The sequence below is a fragment of the Artibeus jamaicensis genome, unplaced genomic scaffold (genome assembly GCF_021234435.1).
Source record: "Artibeus jamaicensis isolate MK-2021 breed Jamaican fruit bat unplaced genomic scaffold, CSHL_Jam_final contig_465, whole genome shotgun sequence".
Classification (NCBI taxonomy): Eukaryota; Metazoa; Chordata; class Mammalia; order Chiroptera; family Phyllostomidae; genus Artibeus; species Artibeus jamaicensis.
In genome coordinates, this window is record NW_026521843.1 from 1,008,017 (window position 1) to 1,026,507 (window position 18,491).

The 18,491-nt window shown below is 62.7% G+C and overlaps 1 protein-coding gene across 1 annotated transcript in view; it reads right to left on the minus strand.

Moving 5' to 3' along the window:
• The window catches only part of EIPR1 (EARP complex and GARP complex interacting protein 1), a 50,797-nt gene that overhangs the window by 14,992 nt on the left and 17,314 nt on the right, over positions 1-18,491 (minus strand). The window contains exon 4 of the mRNA XM_037151783.2: positions 4,610-4,766. Coding sequence (XP_037007678.2) covers positions 4,610-4,766 — 157 coding nt within the window. The remainder of the gene's footprint in view (positions 1-4,609; positions 4,767-18,491) is intronic.

Genomic DNA, 18,491 nt, shown 5'->3' on the forward strand with positions numbered 1-18,491 from the left:
AACTTCCCCTTTCGTCGTCACTCGTGAAATGTGGCAGCTTCTCGGACGCCTCGTGACACGCCGCCCGGGATGTGGGACGCACTAGGAACCCCCCCCAGCGCCTGTCGCGCTGACTGTGCCCTCCCTCCAGCAGGAGGCGGTAACCTGCAGCCGGGGAGCGACCCTCTGACGGCCGGGGGCCTCCTCCTCCTCCTCCGTAGAGCAGGCCGGGGCCCGTTGGGTCACCCCGCTGAAGCTGGCCGGACCCCGAGCTGACAGCGACAGGCTGGGGAGAATGCGGGGCACTCAGGGCATCACGTCCAGCAGGGCGGTGCTGGGAGGCCCCAGGCAGGGCGGCCTGCAGCCCGCGGCTGCACTCAGCAGCCACATTAGCTCTCAGCCCACCTCCTTCCAGGAAGGCGACCCCACACAACACAAGACGGGGGTTCCAGGGCCTCCCTGACCAGCCCCCGGAGTGAAGGGCACTGACCACACAGTCCCACACTCTTCCACCTCCGTTTGTCTAACAGGGTAAGGGGGGACCGTGTAGCTTTACTCCCTCACCCAGAGCTTGTTCCAGAAGAACTGCCGGCAGCACACCGCACGACCGGCAGCACACCGCACGACCGGGAGTGCGATGGGCGGAGACACTGGAAACCGTTAAAACACCACCGTTTGGCGAAAGCATACCAGCCGTTCAGTTCCACTACCGGAACATCCTGCCTGCTGAGCTGGCTTCAGCCCTGGAGTGGCCACACCTGCGGGACATCTTCACAGACGTGTCCCCAGGGAGGTGGCCTCCTGGGCGGAGCAGCAGGGGGCACCCACTTCAGTGTGATGGGCAGGAAAGAGGGCCAGGAGTTGTTGTTCTGTGTGCTGAGAGGACACAGAGCTGCGTGGCCCTGAGGGCGTAGGGGAGAGGCCGCTGCCTCGCGTGGGTCTTGCCCTGGGAAGAGCCCCAGAGACCCCTGCAGCCAGCGTGTCACACACGTGGGAATAAGGACATGCAGACAAGGCCCCCCGAAGGGATGGCAGGCATCAGCTCAGACATGAAGGCTGTACTCAGGCTCCGGGTCCCCGGCCACCGTCCCAGGAGGCGGCGGCGGTGGCTGACCCAGTGGGAGAGGAGGGAGGTGGCTCGTCTCTGCAGAGGGAGGCAGCCAGGTGGGGAACAATCAGAAGATAAGCAGAGTGTGCGCTGCGATCGGAGCCTCTCCTCACTCCCACGCCTCATGCCCACATGCAGGGGGCAGCTGGGTGCCAGGCGCTGTCCTCGGTGCTGAAGACCCAGCCTGGGAGAAAGATGGAGCCCGGGCACGGAGCCAGTGCCAGGTGGGGACCGCCACTATGGTGAAAGGCGATGCCGGGTGAAATGGCAGAAAGGCCTGGAGAGGAGGGACGGTTCAGAAGGACCACTCCACAGAGGTGACACTGGGCAGGGAGCGGGCAGCTCTCCACTCCACACAGGAGCTCGGCACTGGGTTACAAGGGGCCCCGCAGGGCTCGGCTCCAGCCCCATCTCCAGAGCGGGGCTGAGGACGCCCAGCAGAGACGGCCCCGAGGGCACGGCACTCCCACCGCCACCACCCGACTTTCACTGCGTGTCCTCACAAACCTGGGAGCACCACGTGTGCAGCGGGCCTGCCACAGAGCCAACGCCCCAGCTGAAACGAGACCTCCAGATCTAGGAACAAGGGTGACTTCCCGGGGACCCCCGGCCACCTGAGGGCAGGAGGGCAGAAGAGAGCAGGTGGGGGCTCCCAGCCAGTACCCCGCCCGCCTCCACAGGTGGGGGCTCTGGAGCGCACCCGCTCGGTGCTCATGTCAGTGTGTACGCCACAGGCCCTTTACGACCTCCCTCCTGCCCCCGCTGCCCCCTGGGAGCCGCGGTGACGGGGGCCCACCGGCTGTGCAGTACTGACCCTGCTGGCGGAGGCTGAGATGGACCTGGGGGACAGGGACATGCTCCCGGCTGCCCAGATCACACAGGAGCAGAGTGGCCCCGAGCGACAGAAGGAGGGGGAACCACGTGCTTTCCTGGGTGCATCCCACGGCCAAAGCAGCCGCTGCCTGGGATGCGACCGGGAGCTCCTCTCCTGCACCAGCCTCTGCGCCAGGTCCCAAGCCGACAGGGAAAGCAAACACACACACACACACACACACACACACACACACACACGGCCCCTGGTCGCACCCCATCCGACCCTGAACAGCACCCCTTGCAGACTGAGCTTCCCCAACCTCGGACCTTCCTGTCCAGCAACAGAACTGGGACGCCACCAACGACGCTCAGAGGGACTCACGTAACACGGCTGGCTGCATGTGGGAGTGGGGACCCACCCGTGGGGGACGCCCCGGGCAGCCCCTCTAGGGAACTGCCAAGGCCCCCACAGAACTCACATGCTGCCACACACCGAGCAAGAGCAGCCAGAGAAAGGGACACTCACGCGTGAGCCACCCTGGCCCCCGGTTCAGAGCCCCTGGTTCAGTCGGGCCCGCAGCGAGTCCACACGCTCCCCACCCACCAGACAGAGGACAGCTCTGAGCAGAAGGGGTGGAGCCACAGACTGCGAGTAGGATGAGTCTCTGGGTAGTGACGGCAAATGACAAAAGCCACTACCACAGGTTACGCTGAGTGGGATTCCATTTACAGAACATTCTGGAAGTGCCACACTCCCCGGGGGAGCAGGCTCAGGGCTGCCAGGGATGGAGCTGGGCGAGGCGATGGGGGCTGTGGCTGGCAGAGGCCCCACAGGGACCTGGCTCTGAGTCAGGGCCACGGAGGTGGCCACTGGGGCCGACGCAGCGACGCCAGGCAGCGAGCTCCAGGTGCGCGCAAGAGCACGTGAGCAGCGCCGGCCTTGGACCCAGCGCCGGGGTCCCAGCGCTGTCCCGCCACCACTGCATGCGGGTCTGCTGCTACCTTCGGCTGCGGCGCAGAGCACAGTGTCCCGGGTGACAGGCAGGATCTGAGAGACAAGGGACACGGCGGCAGCTGCTCCCGGGGTCTCGGGAGGCTTTCTACACCCGCCCGACTCCCCAGCACATCCGCCCCCCAGGTGGGCGGCCACGGCTGCGGTCTGGACTTGGCGTGCGCCCTGACGCTCCTCCCCCTGCGATGCACACGTGGGCGGGCTTTTCTGCCTGGCGGGCTGGCTGGAGGGGCTGAGCCTCGGTGGGGACCCGGGGCAGCCAGCCTGCGGTCCACCCTTTAGCTTCTGGCCCCCGAGCTCTCCACAGTCACCAAGGTGGCCACCCTGAGGTGACTGTGGACTGTACCATGTCTGACACACCTGCCCCCCAGTGCCAGGGTACGGGGAACAGGTGTGTGCACACACTCACACGTGTGCAGATGGGTGTGCGGGGAAAGGCAGGACTCCTCACGCACTGCGTCCTGCACCGACAGGCACTCCACATCTGCCTGCCCCAGCGGCTCCTCCAGGCACTGCCGCGCCCCTCTGCACCCTCACTGGGCCAGCTCTGGGCCCTCTGGCAGGAGGACACCAGGAGATGCATCTGCTGGGACCGCATGGACCTACCGCTCCACTCCTTTCACAGCTTTAAGACCCACGCTGACGGAAGTCGGCTCCGCCCCAGCTCCAAGTGCCGCCTCCTGAGCAACGCCCTGGGCGACTGCACCGGTGACACGCAGCCACTCCTTCCTGGGGCCGTGGCACCCCAGCCTAGTGACCGCAGTGGGGACTCTGCCCACCCTGCACCCCAGACGCTCACAGCACGGCCCCCGAGAGGTCCCGGCTCCTGAGGCCAGGTCTCCTGGCCTGGCACCTTGGCCCCTAGATCCCGGCAGACGCATGCAGCAGGTGCTTCATAAAAACCCGCTGGGCTCCACTTACTGAACTGGTAGAGCTAGGACAGGGCTGACTGCGCAGAGGAGGCAGAGCTCCCTCGCTCTCACCCCCCCCCACGCACACCCACACGCACACGGGGGTGTTGCCGTACGAGGACCACAGCGGCCCTCGGGACTGCGAACACATGTGACATTATGCCCCCAGAGTCCCTTCTAGAAGCACGGCCCCTTGAATCTCCCAAGGTTTTGAGGGCCTCACAGACAGCCGTGAGTTCTTGGGGGGGGGCCCCTGAGACCACGGTGGGCACAGCAAACCCTCCACCATCCATGGGACAGCAGGGCTTGGAGCCCTAGGCCTGGCGCCTGGCACTGCAGGTGACAGGTGGGGAAATACACTCGGGATGACGAGGCGGAAGGCTCGGGGTGCAGTGCGCATGCACACCGTGTGCATCGCCCCCCCCCCCCCGCCAAGGAGAATGACACACCCTCCACCTGCAGGAACAGGTAACCCGAGCATCGACAGCTGACTTTGAGAGCGCTTCCAAGTCACGTGGTAGTGCACCCAGGTGCCGTGCCACGCCCGCGGTCAGTGCCCTGGCAGGGGCCTGGGCAACGGGTCTGAGCTGGGAGGACCCTGGGCGCAGCTCTGTCAAGAGCGTGGGGCAGGGTTTGCATGAATGTGTCCAATCCAGAAAACCGCTGGGACTAAAATGAAAAAGAAGCGAGCACTTACAAGCATCTCTTCACCAAGAGGAGAGGTGGGCACGCACAACCTGCGGTCTCAACGGAGGCTTCTCGGGAGGACGCATGCGCAGAACCTACCAGGCCGTGCTCCCGTGCACCGCGTGATCAAGGTCACAGAGCAGCTCCAGGGCATGCGCAGTGCTTGCCGCGTCGTCGGGGGACTCGTGGCTGCCAGGCTCCGACTCCTCGGGCATCCTCCACACGGCGGCGCACCGCAGGACTCTGCTGTCTGCAGCTGGACACATAGGCAATGTCAGCAGAGCCTACGCTACGCTCCGCCCACAGCCAGCCACGCCCACACTCCCAGGCCACGCCCACTGCTCCCCAGCAGCAGCGGCAGGGAGGCAGGACCCCCAGAGACCCCAAGCCTGCACACAGAAGGGCCCAACTCCTGCTTCAACGCTTCTTCCTGGTTTAAAAACCATCATTCTGTTTCAGAAAAAATTTAAATTCTTCAAAATTGATTTCCTTCCATTCTTCAACAGTTCCTCAAAAAACAGGGCAGCGTGGCGGGGCACACACACAGTCACCAGGAAGGCGGCTGGGGCTGCCCAAGGCCAGCCTCCAGTGGGTCTCTGCTCACCGCCCCGCGAAGGGCGTCACAGGCACCCGGCGCCCGGGAAGGGCTCCGTCTGTCCAGAGTGTCTTGGTGCTGAGACCTGGCCCACCAGCTGGTGAGCATGGGAGCCAGGAGAGCAGACAGCGGACCCACACTGTGCTGTCGGGTGGGCCCAGCGGTGACGCTGGCCATTGTCCCACTGGCCATGAGGGTACGACATCTACGACCAGGCGTCCTGGCACTCCTGCTGGTGAGGACCCCGCCCCAGGGACGACACTCCGGTCTCTGCAGGAGCCTGTGCCGTGTTCCAGCGCCTTGAGGAGCCGCTTTGTGGACGAAGAGACTGAAGTCAGATAAGAAGGGTGCCTCCTTTTCGGGGGGGGGGGGGTGCCAAACTCTAGGTCTCTGCCCTGCCAGAAATTTTTCAGGACCAAAGAAAACAGATTTAGCACTATATGATAAGAAATGTAATCATAAATTCCTAAACACAAATCCTCTCAAAGTCTGCTTTCCTGTCCCTTCCACGTCACACGGATGCTGGACCAGACGCCTTCCCCTTTCAAGGCCACCGTCAGTGCACAGTGACAGAGCACAGACAGGTTTCGGCTTGAAACCCATGACCGATGCCAAGGGCAGAAAGAACTGGGGGGCGAGGAGCACCTGGTCAGCAGTGCCTCCCCTGCACAAAGAGAGGAAAACAGGACCTTGCGTTACATTCAAAACACCCGCTTCTGATTGGCTACAATGACCCTCCAGTCAAAACACCAGCTGATCCGCCAAGAAACAGAGCAGTGAGCACTTGAGTGACCTGCCTGGCTTCCCAGGAATGGTCATCACCACCCTTGTCACCTGTGAGCAGACAGTGAAGAGAGGATCAGGATCCCAGCCAAAGCCTTCTGACCCTGGCTCGGTGCTCACCCCGCACGCCCCGTGGGGTCTGAAACACACGGGTCTGAAAGGAACAGAACCGCGTGCCTGCACGCTCGCTGGTGACAGTTCCGCTGGAGCTATGGACCTGCACCACGGTCTCTATCCAGGCAAGACACTGATGGGCGTGGGCATTCCCATCCGCAGTCGTCTTGCCGAACCCGCGAGACGGGCAGCGGCTCTCCTGAAAGGGCGCAGTTGGCACCGACAGCGGCAACGCCGAGTCGGAAAGGAGGAGAGAGCACCGGCCACGTGGGCCGGGTGGGGGCGCAGTGTGGATCTTCCCAACGAGGAAAAGGGTCTCGTCCAAACAGCGATGGAGCCAGCAGCCTGAGAACCACGTCGTGGCTGCAGAAGAAATGAAGGGGACGCCCGCACAGAGTGACAAGGGTGTGGGACTGGGAAAACGTCTCTAACGGGAGAAATGACTGAGCCGACTCCCAGTCCAACGACTTCCTTCCTCGGAGAATTTCACGCAGATGTCGGGAAAACGACTCCTTCCTCTGACTCTCTGTTCACCAGACAATTGTGACAGCTGGGGGTGGGACAGCAAACGCTGTCCCCCTGAGGACAGGAACAGCACAGGGATGCTGTGCGTCACCCCCTCGAGTTAACGTTGTACCAGAGGTCCTTCTACTTCGGTGTGGCAACACAAAAAACAGGTGTAAAAACAGGAAAAGAAACGAAAATAGCAGTGCATGCTAACGATTAGATGTGTGGAACACCCAAGAGATTCTACACCATACTATTAGTAATAAAACAGAAAACAAAATTGCTGATCACAAAGCGGGTATATAAAAATTAATTGGCCCTGGCGGGTGTGGCTCAGCAGGTTGGGGCATAGTCCTGTGAACCAGAAGGTCCCGAGTTTGATTCCCAATCAGGTAACATGCCTGAGTTGCAAGTGTGACCCCAGTTCAGGGAGTGTACAAGAGGCAACCGACCGACATTCCTCTCCCACATCAATGTTCCTCTCCCTCCCTTCCCCTCTCTCTAAAATCAATGGGCATGTCCTTGGGTAAGAATGAAAATAAAACAAAGTCAAGTTAAAAGTCAATTGTAGCCCTGGCTGGTGTGGCCCAGTGGACTGAGTGCTGGCCTGCAAACCGAAGGGTCACTGACAGGGTTCACACGCCTGGGCGGCAGGCCAGGGCCCAGTACGGGGCGTGTGAGAGGCAACCACGCACGGATGTTTCTCTCCCTCTCTTTCTCCCGCCCTTCCCCTCTCTCTAAAAATAAGTAAACACTTAAAAAATGTTCTTAAAGTCAACTGTATATCTACAGATTAGCAAAAAATGAGAAAATGAAACTTGAAAACTTATCAGCAACCCCATTAAAAATCAAACATCCAACAAGCCCTGGGACCGACGGTGAGTCGCTGTCACGGCAGACGAGGACTCTGCCGTGAGGAGGTGGAGACCTGGGCACGGAGGGCACGTGTGTGTGTGGACCGGACCAAGTTCACTGCCGTCCACATCTGAGAGCTGCGATCAGAGCTCCGGCTTTCTCTGGAGAAGTCAGCAGCCCGCCTCTGACCGCCTAAAACTTGCGTGGGACTGTGGACTGACTGGACAGCCCGGACGGCCGCGGAGCAGAGCGGACGCGCACAGCGCACTGTCTGCGGTGACACCAGTTCAGTCTCAAACAGGGAAGTGGCCCAGAGGAAGAAGGCGGAGTCCAGACGGACCTTCGAGCCAGATGGCCACCCGATTTACAGTGAAAATGCCACCCGCCCCGGCGTGGGCCCAGGGGGTCCTCTCAGTAAGAGACGCGGGAGAGCTGCAGCTCCATGCAAGACAGGGACCCGCGTCCCGCCGCACGGCACACCGGAAGGACCAGGGGTCAGACCGGGGAAAATGGAAGAGCACGGGTCTCTCTGGACTGCGCGGCAGACGACCTCACCACCTCGGGGCAGCACAGCTGCCTGAGCAGGACGGAGACACAGGCCGCACCGAGGCAGAGGCTGCCACACGGGGAGTGTTAAAGCTAGAACTCCAGTTCACCTCCAGACATGGGACTTCATCAGAACGTAAAACTTCTGCTCCTGGAAAACACCTTAAAAATGAAGCAAAACCGGAGCAAAATGGAGCAAAATGAAGCAAAATACTCCTAACACATGTGTGACGAAGGGCCTGCATCCAGAATGTGTGTATTTAAAACACTCTTCAAGCCGAAGAAGGCGTTTCCGAGCAGGCAGAGGACGGGACCGGACGCCCTGGAGAAGAGCACTCGCGGGAGCGGGCGGAACTGATGCGCACCTGCCGCGCAGCTGCGGTGGGACAGGGCAGGCAGCGCCGGGTCCCCCCCACCGAGTCACTGGGAAGAGTGTGAACAGGACGCACAGGTCCAGCTCCTGCCACAGAGCAAGAGTGGCCTGGTGACGCTGTGCACTGGCCACAAGTCGGGGTAGCAAACGCCCTAAGGACCAGCAGGGCCAGGGTGCCCGCCCAGGAAGGCCACCTGCCCTGGAGCGTGGTCCGCCTAGCGCACGTATGTATGTAGGCAGCCAAACTCGAAGGAAACACAGGGAGCAAAAGGAAGGCTGAGGGAGGCGCCTGCTCAGGAGCCGTGACCTCTGTCCTGCTTCCTGTCTCAACCCCGAGAATGGCAGGGGCTGCGGCCCGACCAGGGCAGCCTCGCACGTGGCTGAGGCTCGGTGCTGCCTGCTGCGGGATCAGAGGCTCTCCCTGCCCACCTGACTCCGCCCCTCGCGCCTCTCCTGGGCACCACCATCCCCAGGCTCCCAGGAGGGGGCGACGGCAGCCGGCCACGGGAAGGAGCCCGCCCGTGGGGAGCGGAGGGGCTGCCCGGCAGCGGCCACCGGCACGGCACCTGGCACAGCCACGCGTGTTTTACTTACGTTTTCTGGTTTGTTACAAGAGAACCTTTTGCTTTCCATAAATGGCCTCTGTCTCAAAACGGAAAGCACAGGCACCTTGGACAGGGGCCCTCCTGTCCCCGCTGTCCTTGCCGGTCCCCGCCTGTGCCCGCCCTTGATGAGTGTCCCCAGCCCCTCTGGCGGGCAGACGCCTTCCTCCTGCTCTCAGCTCGGCTCTAGGCTGAAGTGCGTGCTTTGCCCACAGGGTGTACGTGGACATGGACCTGGCAGAGACCTGACTCGCCCTCACGGCCCGGCGGGGCCCGCAGACGGGTGCCGTTGCCACGGGAGCAGAGGCTGGGGGCCACGGTTCCCGGGAGGACGGCCGGTGGCAGCGGGGACGGCCAGGACAGATGACAGGCTGCTTCTGTGCCCTGGGAGTCAGTGGGAGTCTGTGGGGCAGCTGTAAGCCGACTCTGAGCCACTTACGAGGCTCACCCATGGGTGCACAGGCCTCCGTGCAGGTCGGACACAGACGCCCCCGCAGGCGTGAAACACAACCAAACGGTCTCGCAACACAGGTGCGGGTCAGCACACGCCCCCTCCCCCCGTCCCCGCCATGCAGGCCGAGCGTATGGGGGGAGAAGGACGCAGGAGGGTCGGGGAGACGCGGTCCCCGGAAACACGCAAAGGCCCATTCCCGAGGGCCGCTCCCGGGCCCAGGGGCCTGGCAGGCGGCGGCAGTGTGGCCGGCAGCCCGATTGGGGCGTGACGGAGGGAATCACAGCAACGAGAAAGGCTCAGGTGCCTGGCAGGGAGCAAGGATCCCGTCAACGCAAGAACACCGGGCAGAAGGCCCAGTGTCCTGCTTCAGGAGGGACCACCTGGCGCCATCGCGGGAGGCGGACTGGATCGGAGAAGAGGCTGTAGCAGGGGCCCAAGCTGGGGCAGTTACCACCAGCAACAAGTGACCGTGCCCGTGAACTGTGAGTGGACAGCTGGGGGAGGCACCTCATTTCCACTTCCGAGCTCCCTGGATGCATACACCTGTGGTGCAGTCCCCGTGACACACGTGTGGTCCCATGCCATCTAGGAAAACACGCGGCCCCTCCTGTCTCAGCTCCAAGCCGCCCCACACCCCGCTGGTGACAAACTGGAATTCCTGAGTGTCTCTCTGTGTATTCAGCTGCATCCAGGGCTTGGAGGGCCTCTGTGATGGGCCCCTGGGTGGGCTGGCATGTGGGTGTCTGGAGAGCTCTGGCCCAGTTGGGCCCAGGACACCCGTCCCTCCTTGGCCAGGCTGCCCGGGCCTGGCAGTCACTTCCCACGGCCCTCCTAGCACAGGACTGGCACCCCCAGGCTCCCTGCCCCCCCAACTCTGGGGGGCCTCGTGTCCAGGCTGCATGTGCCCGGCACCTGTCCAGCAAGGGGCCACCCACTCACTCACTGAGTGTCCAGCATCAGCCAGGCTCTCGCTTCCTGAGGGACCCAAGCTCATGACTCTGTGCCTCAGAACCTCCCCCGCCCCGCCCGCCCCATGACTCTGCTCACTCTGGGCTCCTTCCTGCAGACTCCACGGCAGTCTGCACGGTCATGGCCACTCCCCGGCCACCGCCTCTGCACTGAGAATCGTGCCTGTGACCCGGCCTGGACACGTGTCTTTGAGGTTCATGCCGGCAGGCGAGGCTGCCAGCACTGCTGCCCCCCCAGGCTTTCCGACGAGGGCGATGCCTCTTCTCTCCAGACCGGCGCAGGTCTGATGGGATCGGAGAACCTCCGGACCCGCGTCCAGACAGTGAGGAGAGGCGCCGGGGAGCGCGGCAGGCAGGAGAGCGGCCGTGACCTTGACACGCGGCTCCACCTCCTCCCGTCTGCTCACTGGCAGACCAGGGCTGTCACTGTCCGGCCGTGCCGAGTCTCCAGTGCAGATCGCGGTTTCGTCGCGAAACAGATTCAAGCTCTGCCCCCGACCGGTGTTTCAGAAACCTTGCCTAAAATTATCCAAGCCCTCCGAAAGTCGGCCTGGGGGGACGGACCGACGGGCAGCTGGGAAGTGCCCAAGATCGTAACAGAAGAAGGCCTTTGGCCCCTCAGTCGGCTTCTCTGGCCAACAGGGTGGAGCAGCCGTTACGGGTGACAGAGGAACCCACCGCGAAACACGGAACGCACTCCCACGACCAAGCCCGGCCCAGCCTGAGGTCCCTGGAAGAACAGATGCAGACCAGGGCTGGCTGCTTAGCAACAGGGCCCCCAGCCCTGCCCCCAGCTCGGTGACTCGTCAGCCCCTGTGGGGGCTGCAGCCACTTGACCCGAGTCCGAAGTGCAGACCCCGGTGGAGAGACCACCCCGCCCGACTCTGGAAGGCGCCTGCCCTGAGGCCCGGCCAGGCCCCCGGCACCGGGGGGCACGTGCTGTTCACCGGGCGTTCACCGGGCATGCTGACCTCTACACAGAGGTGGATCCTGGTCCAGCCACACGGTGCTGGGCTTGCTCCCTCTGAAGGTCCACAGGGAGGGGCCCCTAACCCGGGATTCCACTCAGCCAGGCACTTTCGCCCGGGACGCGGCCGCTCCCTCGACAGAGCCTGGGCGCCTGGTCCAGCACCCGCCCCAACATCCCTCCTGAGGCCACCTGTCCTTAAGCAGCAGGCTGCCCAGGTTTCCCGCCAGGACACCGGGGCCCATCTGGGGCTGCCGTGTCTGTCGCCTCCTTCAAACCCGTGACCTCACGCAGCTTTCACTCTCCGGAGACCCAGCTGCCCGCTCTGCCTCCTACCCAGGCAGCGGGGCTGCTCTGCTAATGCCTCCACGGGTCTCTGGCGACGCACGGCTGGGAAACTCCATCTCTGTGATAACTGGCAGGTCCCTCTGCGACTCCTGATGGACAGACCTTCCTCTCCTCAGGTCACCTGCCACGGCGCAGTGTCATCTGGGTGGGGCAAGTGAGTGTCCGTCTTCCCCACCCACCGTGAGCTTCAGGAACGTCGGGTTGGCCTCCGGATGCTGGTCTGGCGCCTGGTGCACCGTAGGCTGGTGCACCGTGGGAGGGGCAGTGGGAAGAGCCGCTGCCAGGTCTGAGTCCGCAGGGAGGGCACGCCGGGGCCGTGGCAAGGAGGTGGACTCGCTGTGCCTTGGCTTCTTCCTCTGCGGAGCTGGATTGCACCGAGACTCACACCGGGCTTCTCGGCACACGGTGCCGCACCGGCTCACAGACACGCAGTCAGTGTGGCCTGCTGCCCCCTCACTGCTACCGCACATCAGACGCCTCCCGGGCTTCCGTGCCCACTAGAGCACATGCACACCCACCACGTCTCAGCTGCCACCCACAAAGCCCACCCACCGAGCAAGGGGCGGTTCCAGGACTCGGGCGGGGCAGTCGTGCTGGACCCTGGGACTCGGTGTCTGCAGCACTGTACGGACCACACGGGGTACTGGCCCCTCCCAGCCGCCACCGCTGCACCTGGGCCACTGGGTGCCCAGAACTCGCCCCGGGCGGGGCTGACACGCTCCACCTCCAGGACCACTCTCCCCAACGCTGATGGCCTCGAGGCACTCAGTCCGCCAACAGCGGAGCCCCCACGGCCCCCTCGTGGGGCCGGCTTGGACGGAGAGCCTAGGTCCCGTGGTGGTCCCTAGGGAGTGGAAACTTGATTTCTTATTTCCCTAACGAAAAATGGGACCAATAACCCAGGGATTTTCCCCCAATGCAGGGAGGCCACTGAAAAGATGATAAGCAGCCAGGAAGGTTGCACGGGACGCCCCCGACCCGACTTCCCAGGGTTCCCCAGGCACGGAGAGAAGGTGGGAGACCAGTGATGGGCATGTGGCCTCAGAACCCCGGACGAGCTGCGCCCTCTGCTGGCCGAGTGCACCGCTCATTCTCAAGACGAACCCCAGCTCCAGGACTTCACAGCAGCCTGACAACTCACACGCATGCCTCACCTCATCAGGCCCCTGCACGGCCGGGACCCCACCTGTCCCTCCAGAGTCTCCGTGCAGACACCTGGGCACAGTGGTGAGCAGTTCATACTCACAGGAATACGGCTTCAGGGAGGGTCCTCGGCCCCCGGTCAGCAGGAGCAGCTGCAGCCTGAGGCCCTCGCTGTCCTCGGGGCCTCGAAAGCACAGCCCCGCCCAGGCCCGTGTGGGTGCTGTGTCTGCCCACCCTGCCCCTGACAGGGCTTTACGCCGAGCACAGCATCGGGCCATAACCTGTTCCACGGCTACTGCCGTCCAGTGCCCTCCTACGTGTGTTTTGGTGTTAGAAGTCGGGTTTTCCTTTTGAGACTCTTCAGTCAGAAGGGGACCCCTCTGCTTCCTGCGCTGACATTCGGGATTTGGGTGTGGCTGCCCCTTGCTCATCTCTTGCTAGCAGAAGAGGGACACTCTGAACCAAATTCCAGGCCGAAAAAGCTCTGGGCGACACTCACGGTCCCCAGCAGAGGGCGGCGCACTGGCACCCCCACACCAACCTGACAGTCCCAGGAAGAACGTGCCGCCGCGGTCGGCACCGCGGGCACAGGGCGAGCTCCAGCAGCCGAGTGACAGCAGGGCCCCTGCTGTCGGAGCCCCGGCCCTTGGGGCACACTGCACCTGCTTGCTGCCCCGAGCAGGCGGGGCTCCCCAGGGCCAGGAAAATCGCAATTGGCGTGGGAAAAGGCAGTCCACACTGACGCAGACACCAAGATGAATCCCTGCTGGCACAGCCTGACAGTTTGAAAACCACCGCCATATAAATGCTTCAGCGAGCGAGCAACTTAAAATACATGTGTAACAAATGAAGGAAAAAAAAAAAGAAATATCTCACCAAAGAGATAGGAGACATGAAAGAACCAACTGGAAATCACTTAACTGGAAGCGACAAAAAAACCAAAGGAAAAACTCCACGAATAGGTTCCGACATCAGAATGGATGAGGCCAAAGAGAACCAGCAGATGCCAGGACAGAACGGAAACGCCCAGTCTGCACGCGGGAGAGAGAACCGCCGGAAGATGGGAGGGACGGTCTCAGGAGCCCCGGGGACGGGGACGACAGCCAGTGCCCCCCCACCTACGCTCCCGACACCGCGAGACAGCGGGGTGGGCCAGGGGTGTCTGGGAAAACCCCGCCAAGGCCCCGCGGGTCTGGCGGGAGGCATGGCCTGCAGCTCAAGGAGCTGAGCACATGGCCCGAAGAGACGCACCCGGCTGCAGCCCTGAGGACCGCAGCTGAAGGCGGCAGAGAGGGCCGTGCTTCTCCTGGGGCTGCCGGGGCTGCCGCTCCCCAAGGCCTCCTGCCTGGCAGACAGACACACGGACAGCAGACTGCGAACGCTGGGTCTAGTACGGCGTCCTTCGGGGACGAAGGGAAAACAAATGGCATCTGCCACCGGAAGGCCCACCGGTACAAAGCAGCTTCCCAGACGCACGGAAAATGGCCACAGGGTCAGGCCTGGGCCTGCCGAGAGGGCGAGAGCCCAGGGCAGGCAGCAGCCGGAGCGTAAGGGACTGTCTGTCTCCTCGCGAGTCCCAATCACATTTGATGGCGGGTGAGGCAAGTGTGACCTGCTTACGGAGGGAGGACGGGAGGACACAGGCCGGGAGCGAGGTCTCGGGGGCAGCCCACCTCGCCCCCGGGGCCGTGGCAAGGCCGTGTCTACGGTTTCAGAAACACGCACACATCCCCCTCTGACATCCGATGGTCAGTGCACACAGAAAAACAGCTTATGACGTTACAATTACAAAAGGGAGGACAAAGGCCCCAAACGGAAGTAAGGTTCACACACTTCTGTCAGAGTAGACTTCAGAACTCAGGTATGTGTGCTGTGGTACCTAGAACGAATATTAGGAAAAGTATACAAAGAATGTACTCAAAACCCCTATAAACCAGTGAAAATGGAACTTCAGAACCTGCCCAGTAATCCGCGGAAAGCCAGAAACCGCAACAGGAGCAAAGAGAACGGGCGGAAAGCGAAACCAAAATGACACACTTCAGCCCGTGTAGCAGGAGTTCAAGTCTAAATACGTCAATGAAAAGGCAATGGTTGGCAGAGTGGATTTAAAAGCACGCAGCCCAACTACACAGCGCCTACCAGCAACCCAACCCCCAGAACCCAGAGCACCTGGCTAAAGGGGCCGGTGCGGCTTCCGCAGGACGGGGGCCTGCCCAGCAGACAGACCCTCACGGCCACGCCCCCGACCGCACGGAGGAGGAGGAGGAGGAGGAGGAGGAGGAGGAGGAGGAGGAGGAGGAGGAGGAGGAGGAGGAGGAGGAGACGACAAAGTGTGGGCTCCCTCTGCAGCTGTCGTGTTAACAGGAGGGGGTCCTGATGATGTGGCTGAGGGGGCGTATAAAACCTTCGCTACGTCCATGCCCCTGGGAAAGTCTGACCTGGACCCCAAGAGTGTGGCTGCAGGTCCCTGCGGCAGTGGCACCAGCAGGTCGGGAAGTTCTGTTGTAGCCCAGTGTCCCTGGGGACAAGAGGACCCAGCAGGCACCCTGTCCACGTCACGGAGCTCACCGAGGGCGACGCCAGCGTGCGCAGGAGGCCTCACTTCGACGTCAGAGGCACGTTCCTAGCCCAGAGCCAGTACCTCGGGGTCCCCGAAGACCAACGGCAGCAAACAGGTGTCCGCCCTGTGTGCTCCCAACCTGAAGGACACCTGTGGCTCCCAAAGAATAACTGGGACACTGTTGGAACCTCCCCTTGTTAAGGTTCCGGTGAGAAAGAGGAGAAACAGCACCGTATCCTCAAAGGCTTTTCGAGGTTTTGATAACTCAACAATAACAAGTTAATCGGAACTTCAGAGTAGGCCTGCATTATATCACATAAAACACATAAGAAATCCATAGGGTACACTTCTGTTTGGGTCTGAAATGTCTCACAGGCATACAAATGCCTAAAAAATATTTTTCTCTCTTAAATCTTGGTACACTATTAAATTTTTTATGATTCTTTTCCCCCAAAGCATCTGATTTTTTCAAATACACAAATCAGCCTAGTTTTCCATACATCAGGGGGCGCGGCCGCCAGAGGGAAAAAGCAGGTTTGTGTGGAAACTTGACTCTGACACGCGACCTGCGAGACTGAGCAGACGCACCCTCCGAGCCCGGTCCTCTCGCCTGCACAGAGGGACGCGCCACGAGGACCACGCCCAGAAGGTGCCATAAACACCGCACTGAAGACGCGCAGAGACTCGGACGCAGGGCTCCGAGTCCTCCACAGGCCCCGACAGAGGGCAGAGCACTCGGAACACCCTGGAAAGGGACCCCTCGGACTCCCACCAGACTTCGCCCTCACTCGTGCCCCTCACTCTGATCACCGGTGGGCAGACCTCCTTTATTGACAGTCACCCCTCGAAGGCCAGGCCCACGCCATACCCACCTTCACACCCCCACCGGCCAGGACTGCGCGGGAAGCACAGGGCCCTAGGGGGCTGCTGGTAGATGGGCGGAGGGCCGGGGGGCCAGCTGAGCCACGGGGGCTGAGAGCGTGCAACGGCCCCGAAGTGTGGACGGTGCCCACCGCCTCCCGCCTTCCCCTCCTGTCCCCCTTCTCCCAGCCAAAGGGACTCGCTAGTGGGGATAAGTGGCAGCAGCTCCAGGCAGGCGGGCTCCAGGTGGGCTGGACGAGGGACATGGGGCCCGCTCCTCCGGAGCATCCCAGGGTAACTGCTTGCAAGGATGCGTGACTGAAACCCTAAGCAGCAGGGGCCACGGCATCATCGGAAGGGCGTGGGCTCTGAGGGTCAGTTTCACCTGCGTGCTCTTGACCCAGCCACATGCACCCTCCATGAGTCCCTCCGTGGGTGGGACGAGGTCGGGACCACTCCAGAACCAGGGCACTTCATGCCCCTGGGTCTTCCTCCTGGGGGCACCGAGGCGGGCTCATTTTCAAAACACACAGGTGCTCAGGCGGGCTCTGCGCCCTCTCCGAGCCCCGGGGGGCACGCGGGCACTCCCCCGGGGAGAGCGGCTCTCTCCCTTCGTAGGTCCCAGAGGGACAGGGGACAGTGCTGCCACATGACCACCCTTACAAAAACGTCTCACGTCAAACAAAAATGAAGTGAAATCTAGACATCAGGGCCCTGAGAGCCCTTCCAAGGGGAACGCTGGCGTCGCCCTGCCACAGGGAGGCTGGGGTCCTGGTGTGAACAGGACATGCCCCCTTGGTGCCCACTGTCGGTCACTGGAGACACAGCAGAGATGTGACACAGCCATCAGACCGCCCCAGGACAGGACTGGACAGGGAGACCAGGCAAGCTGACTGCAGAGTCCAAGTCAGAGCGACAGGCAGTCAACAGCGCCAACTACAGGTGCGAGTGAGAGGTGCGGCTGCCCAGCCTGGAGGCGTGGCCTCCCTGCGCAGGTGCCATTGAGGGTTGGGGAGAGGACCCGGGACCCACTGCCCCAAGTTCTGGGAACATGGCAGGGGCAAGGAGCTCCCGCGGGCGTTCAGCTCCTCCCTAGTGCACAGACCGGAGGAAGTGCCTGGTGCTGGCAGCGGCCCCCTGCCTCCATTGCTCAGCTCCTGGACCACGTGAGCAGCCCACCGGACGCAGGGGCACGGAAGCCTTAAGCCGGGGTGTGTCCTGACCCAGGGTAAGGGTTGAAAGGTAAAAATACTTTGCACAGAACAGCCTTACTAAAAGTTATTCCTGTGTATCTGAAATCCAGGTTTCTCAGGTGACCCTGCTTCTGACCCATGTGTCCACCTGAGCCTCACCTTGAACCAGTGAGGAACGCTAGGGTGGTGTCACCCATCCACCTGCCGGGGACCCAGCGAGGCGGGCACCAGCCCTCAGTCACAGAGACAAGTGGTCCACACCCCACACACAGAGCTTGTGCTCGGGAGGGGTCGGTGATGACGAGGTGGGCACTGGGCTGACGTGGAAGGAAGACGCAGGTGGAGACAGGCAGCGGTTTGGAGGGAGAAGGTGCACGGCGGAGAGGTCGGCGGGAAGCAGCGCGAGTGCACGGGGCGCCTGGGGCCCTGACGGCACAGCGTGGCAGGGGCGTGGGCGAAGGGAGGACGCGGTGCTGGCATTCGCATGTCGGGGCAGGAACAGTCACCACAGTCCCCGGGTGACGCCCTCCAAGGCGCAGACTCAGCTGAGGCCTGACGAAGGCTCAGGGCCGCAGAGCTGGGGAACACCAGGCTCTCTGCGCCTCCTTCTGCGCGTCCACAGCCAAGCGCGGCTGGGAGCCTGGTCTCCTTCCGGGGCCACTGCAGGAGCCGAACGGTAATCACTGAGGTGGGAGGCCAGCCGCGCAGGGGCCTGGGCAGAGAAGGAAGGGCAAAATGGGTCCCCTGTCACCTGGGGACTCCCTCAACAAGCCACAGAGCCCTTCCCCCCGCCTCCCACGCCCACCCCGACACAGCCGCAGGGGCGGCACGGCTGCCCCCACACTGCCGGCCTGGGTGGGCCTGGCGACCAGCCCTGCTCTGCTCTCACAGGGGCAGCAGGGCGGTGCGAGCCAGGGGTCAGAGTGCAGGACAGCGTGCGGGCGGCATTTCACGGCCTCCACTCCGCAGCCCCTCGTTGTCCTCACTTCCCGAGTTCCCTGCGCCGGCGTGATCCACAGCCTTCCTGGCACTTCACCCTCCTCCGCTGAGAATTCGCCCGGCCCCAGAGTGGGAGGCCCTCTCCTGACTCCCGCTGCCGGGAACACCAGCTG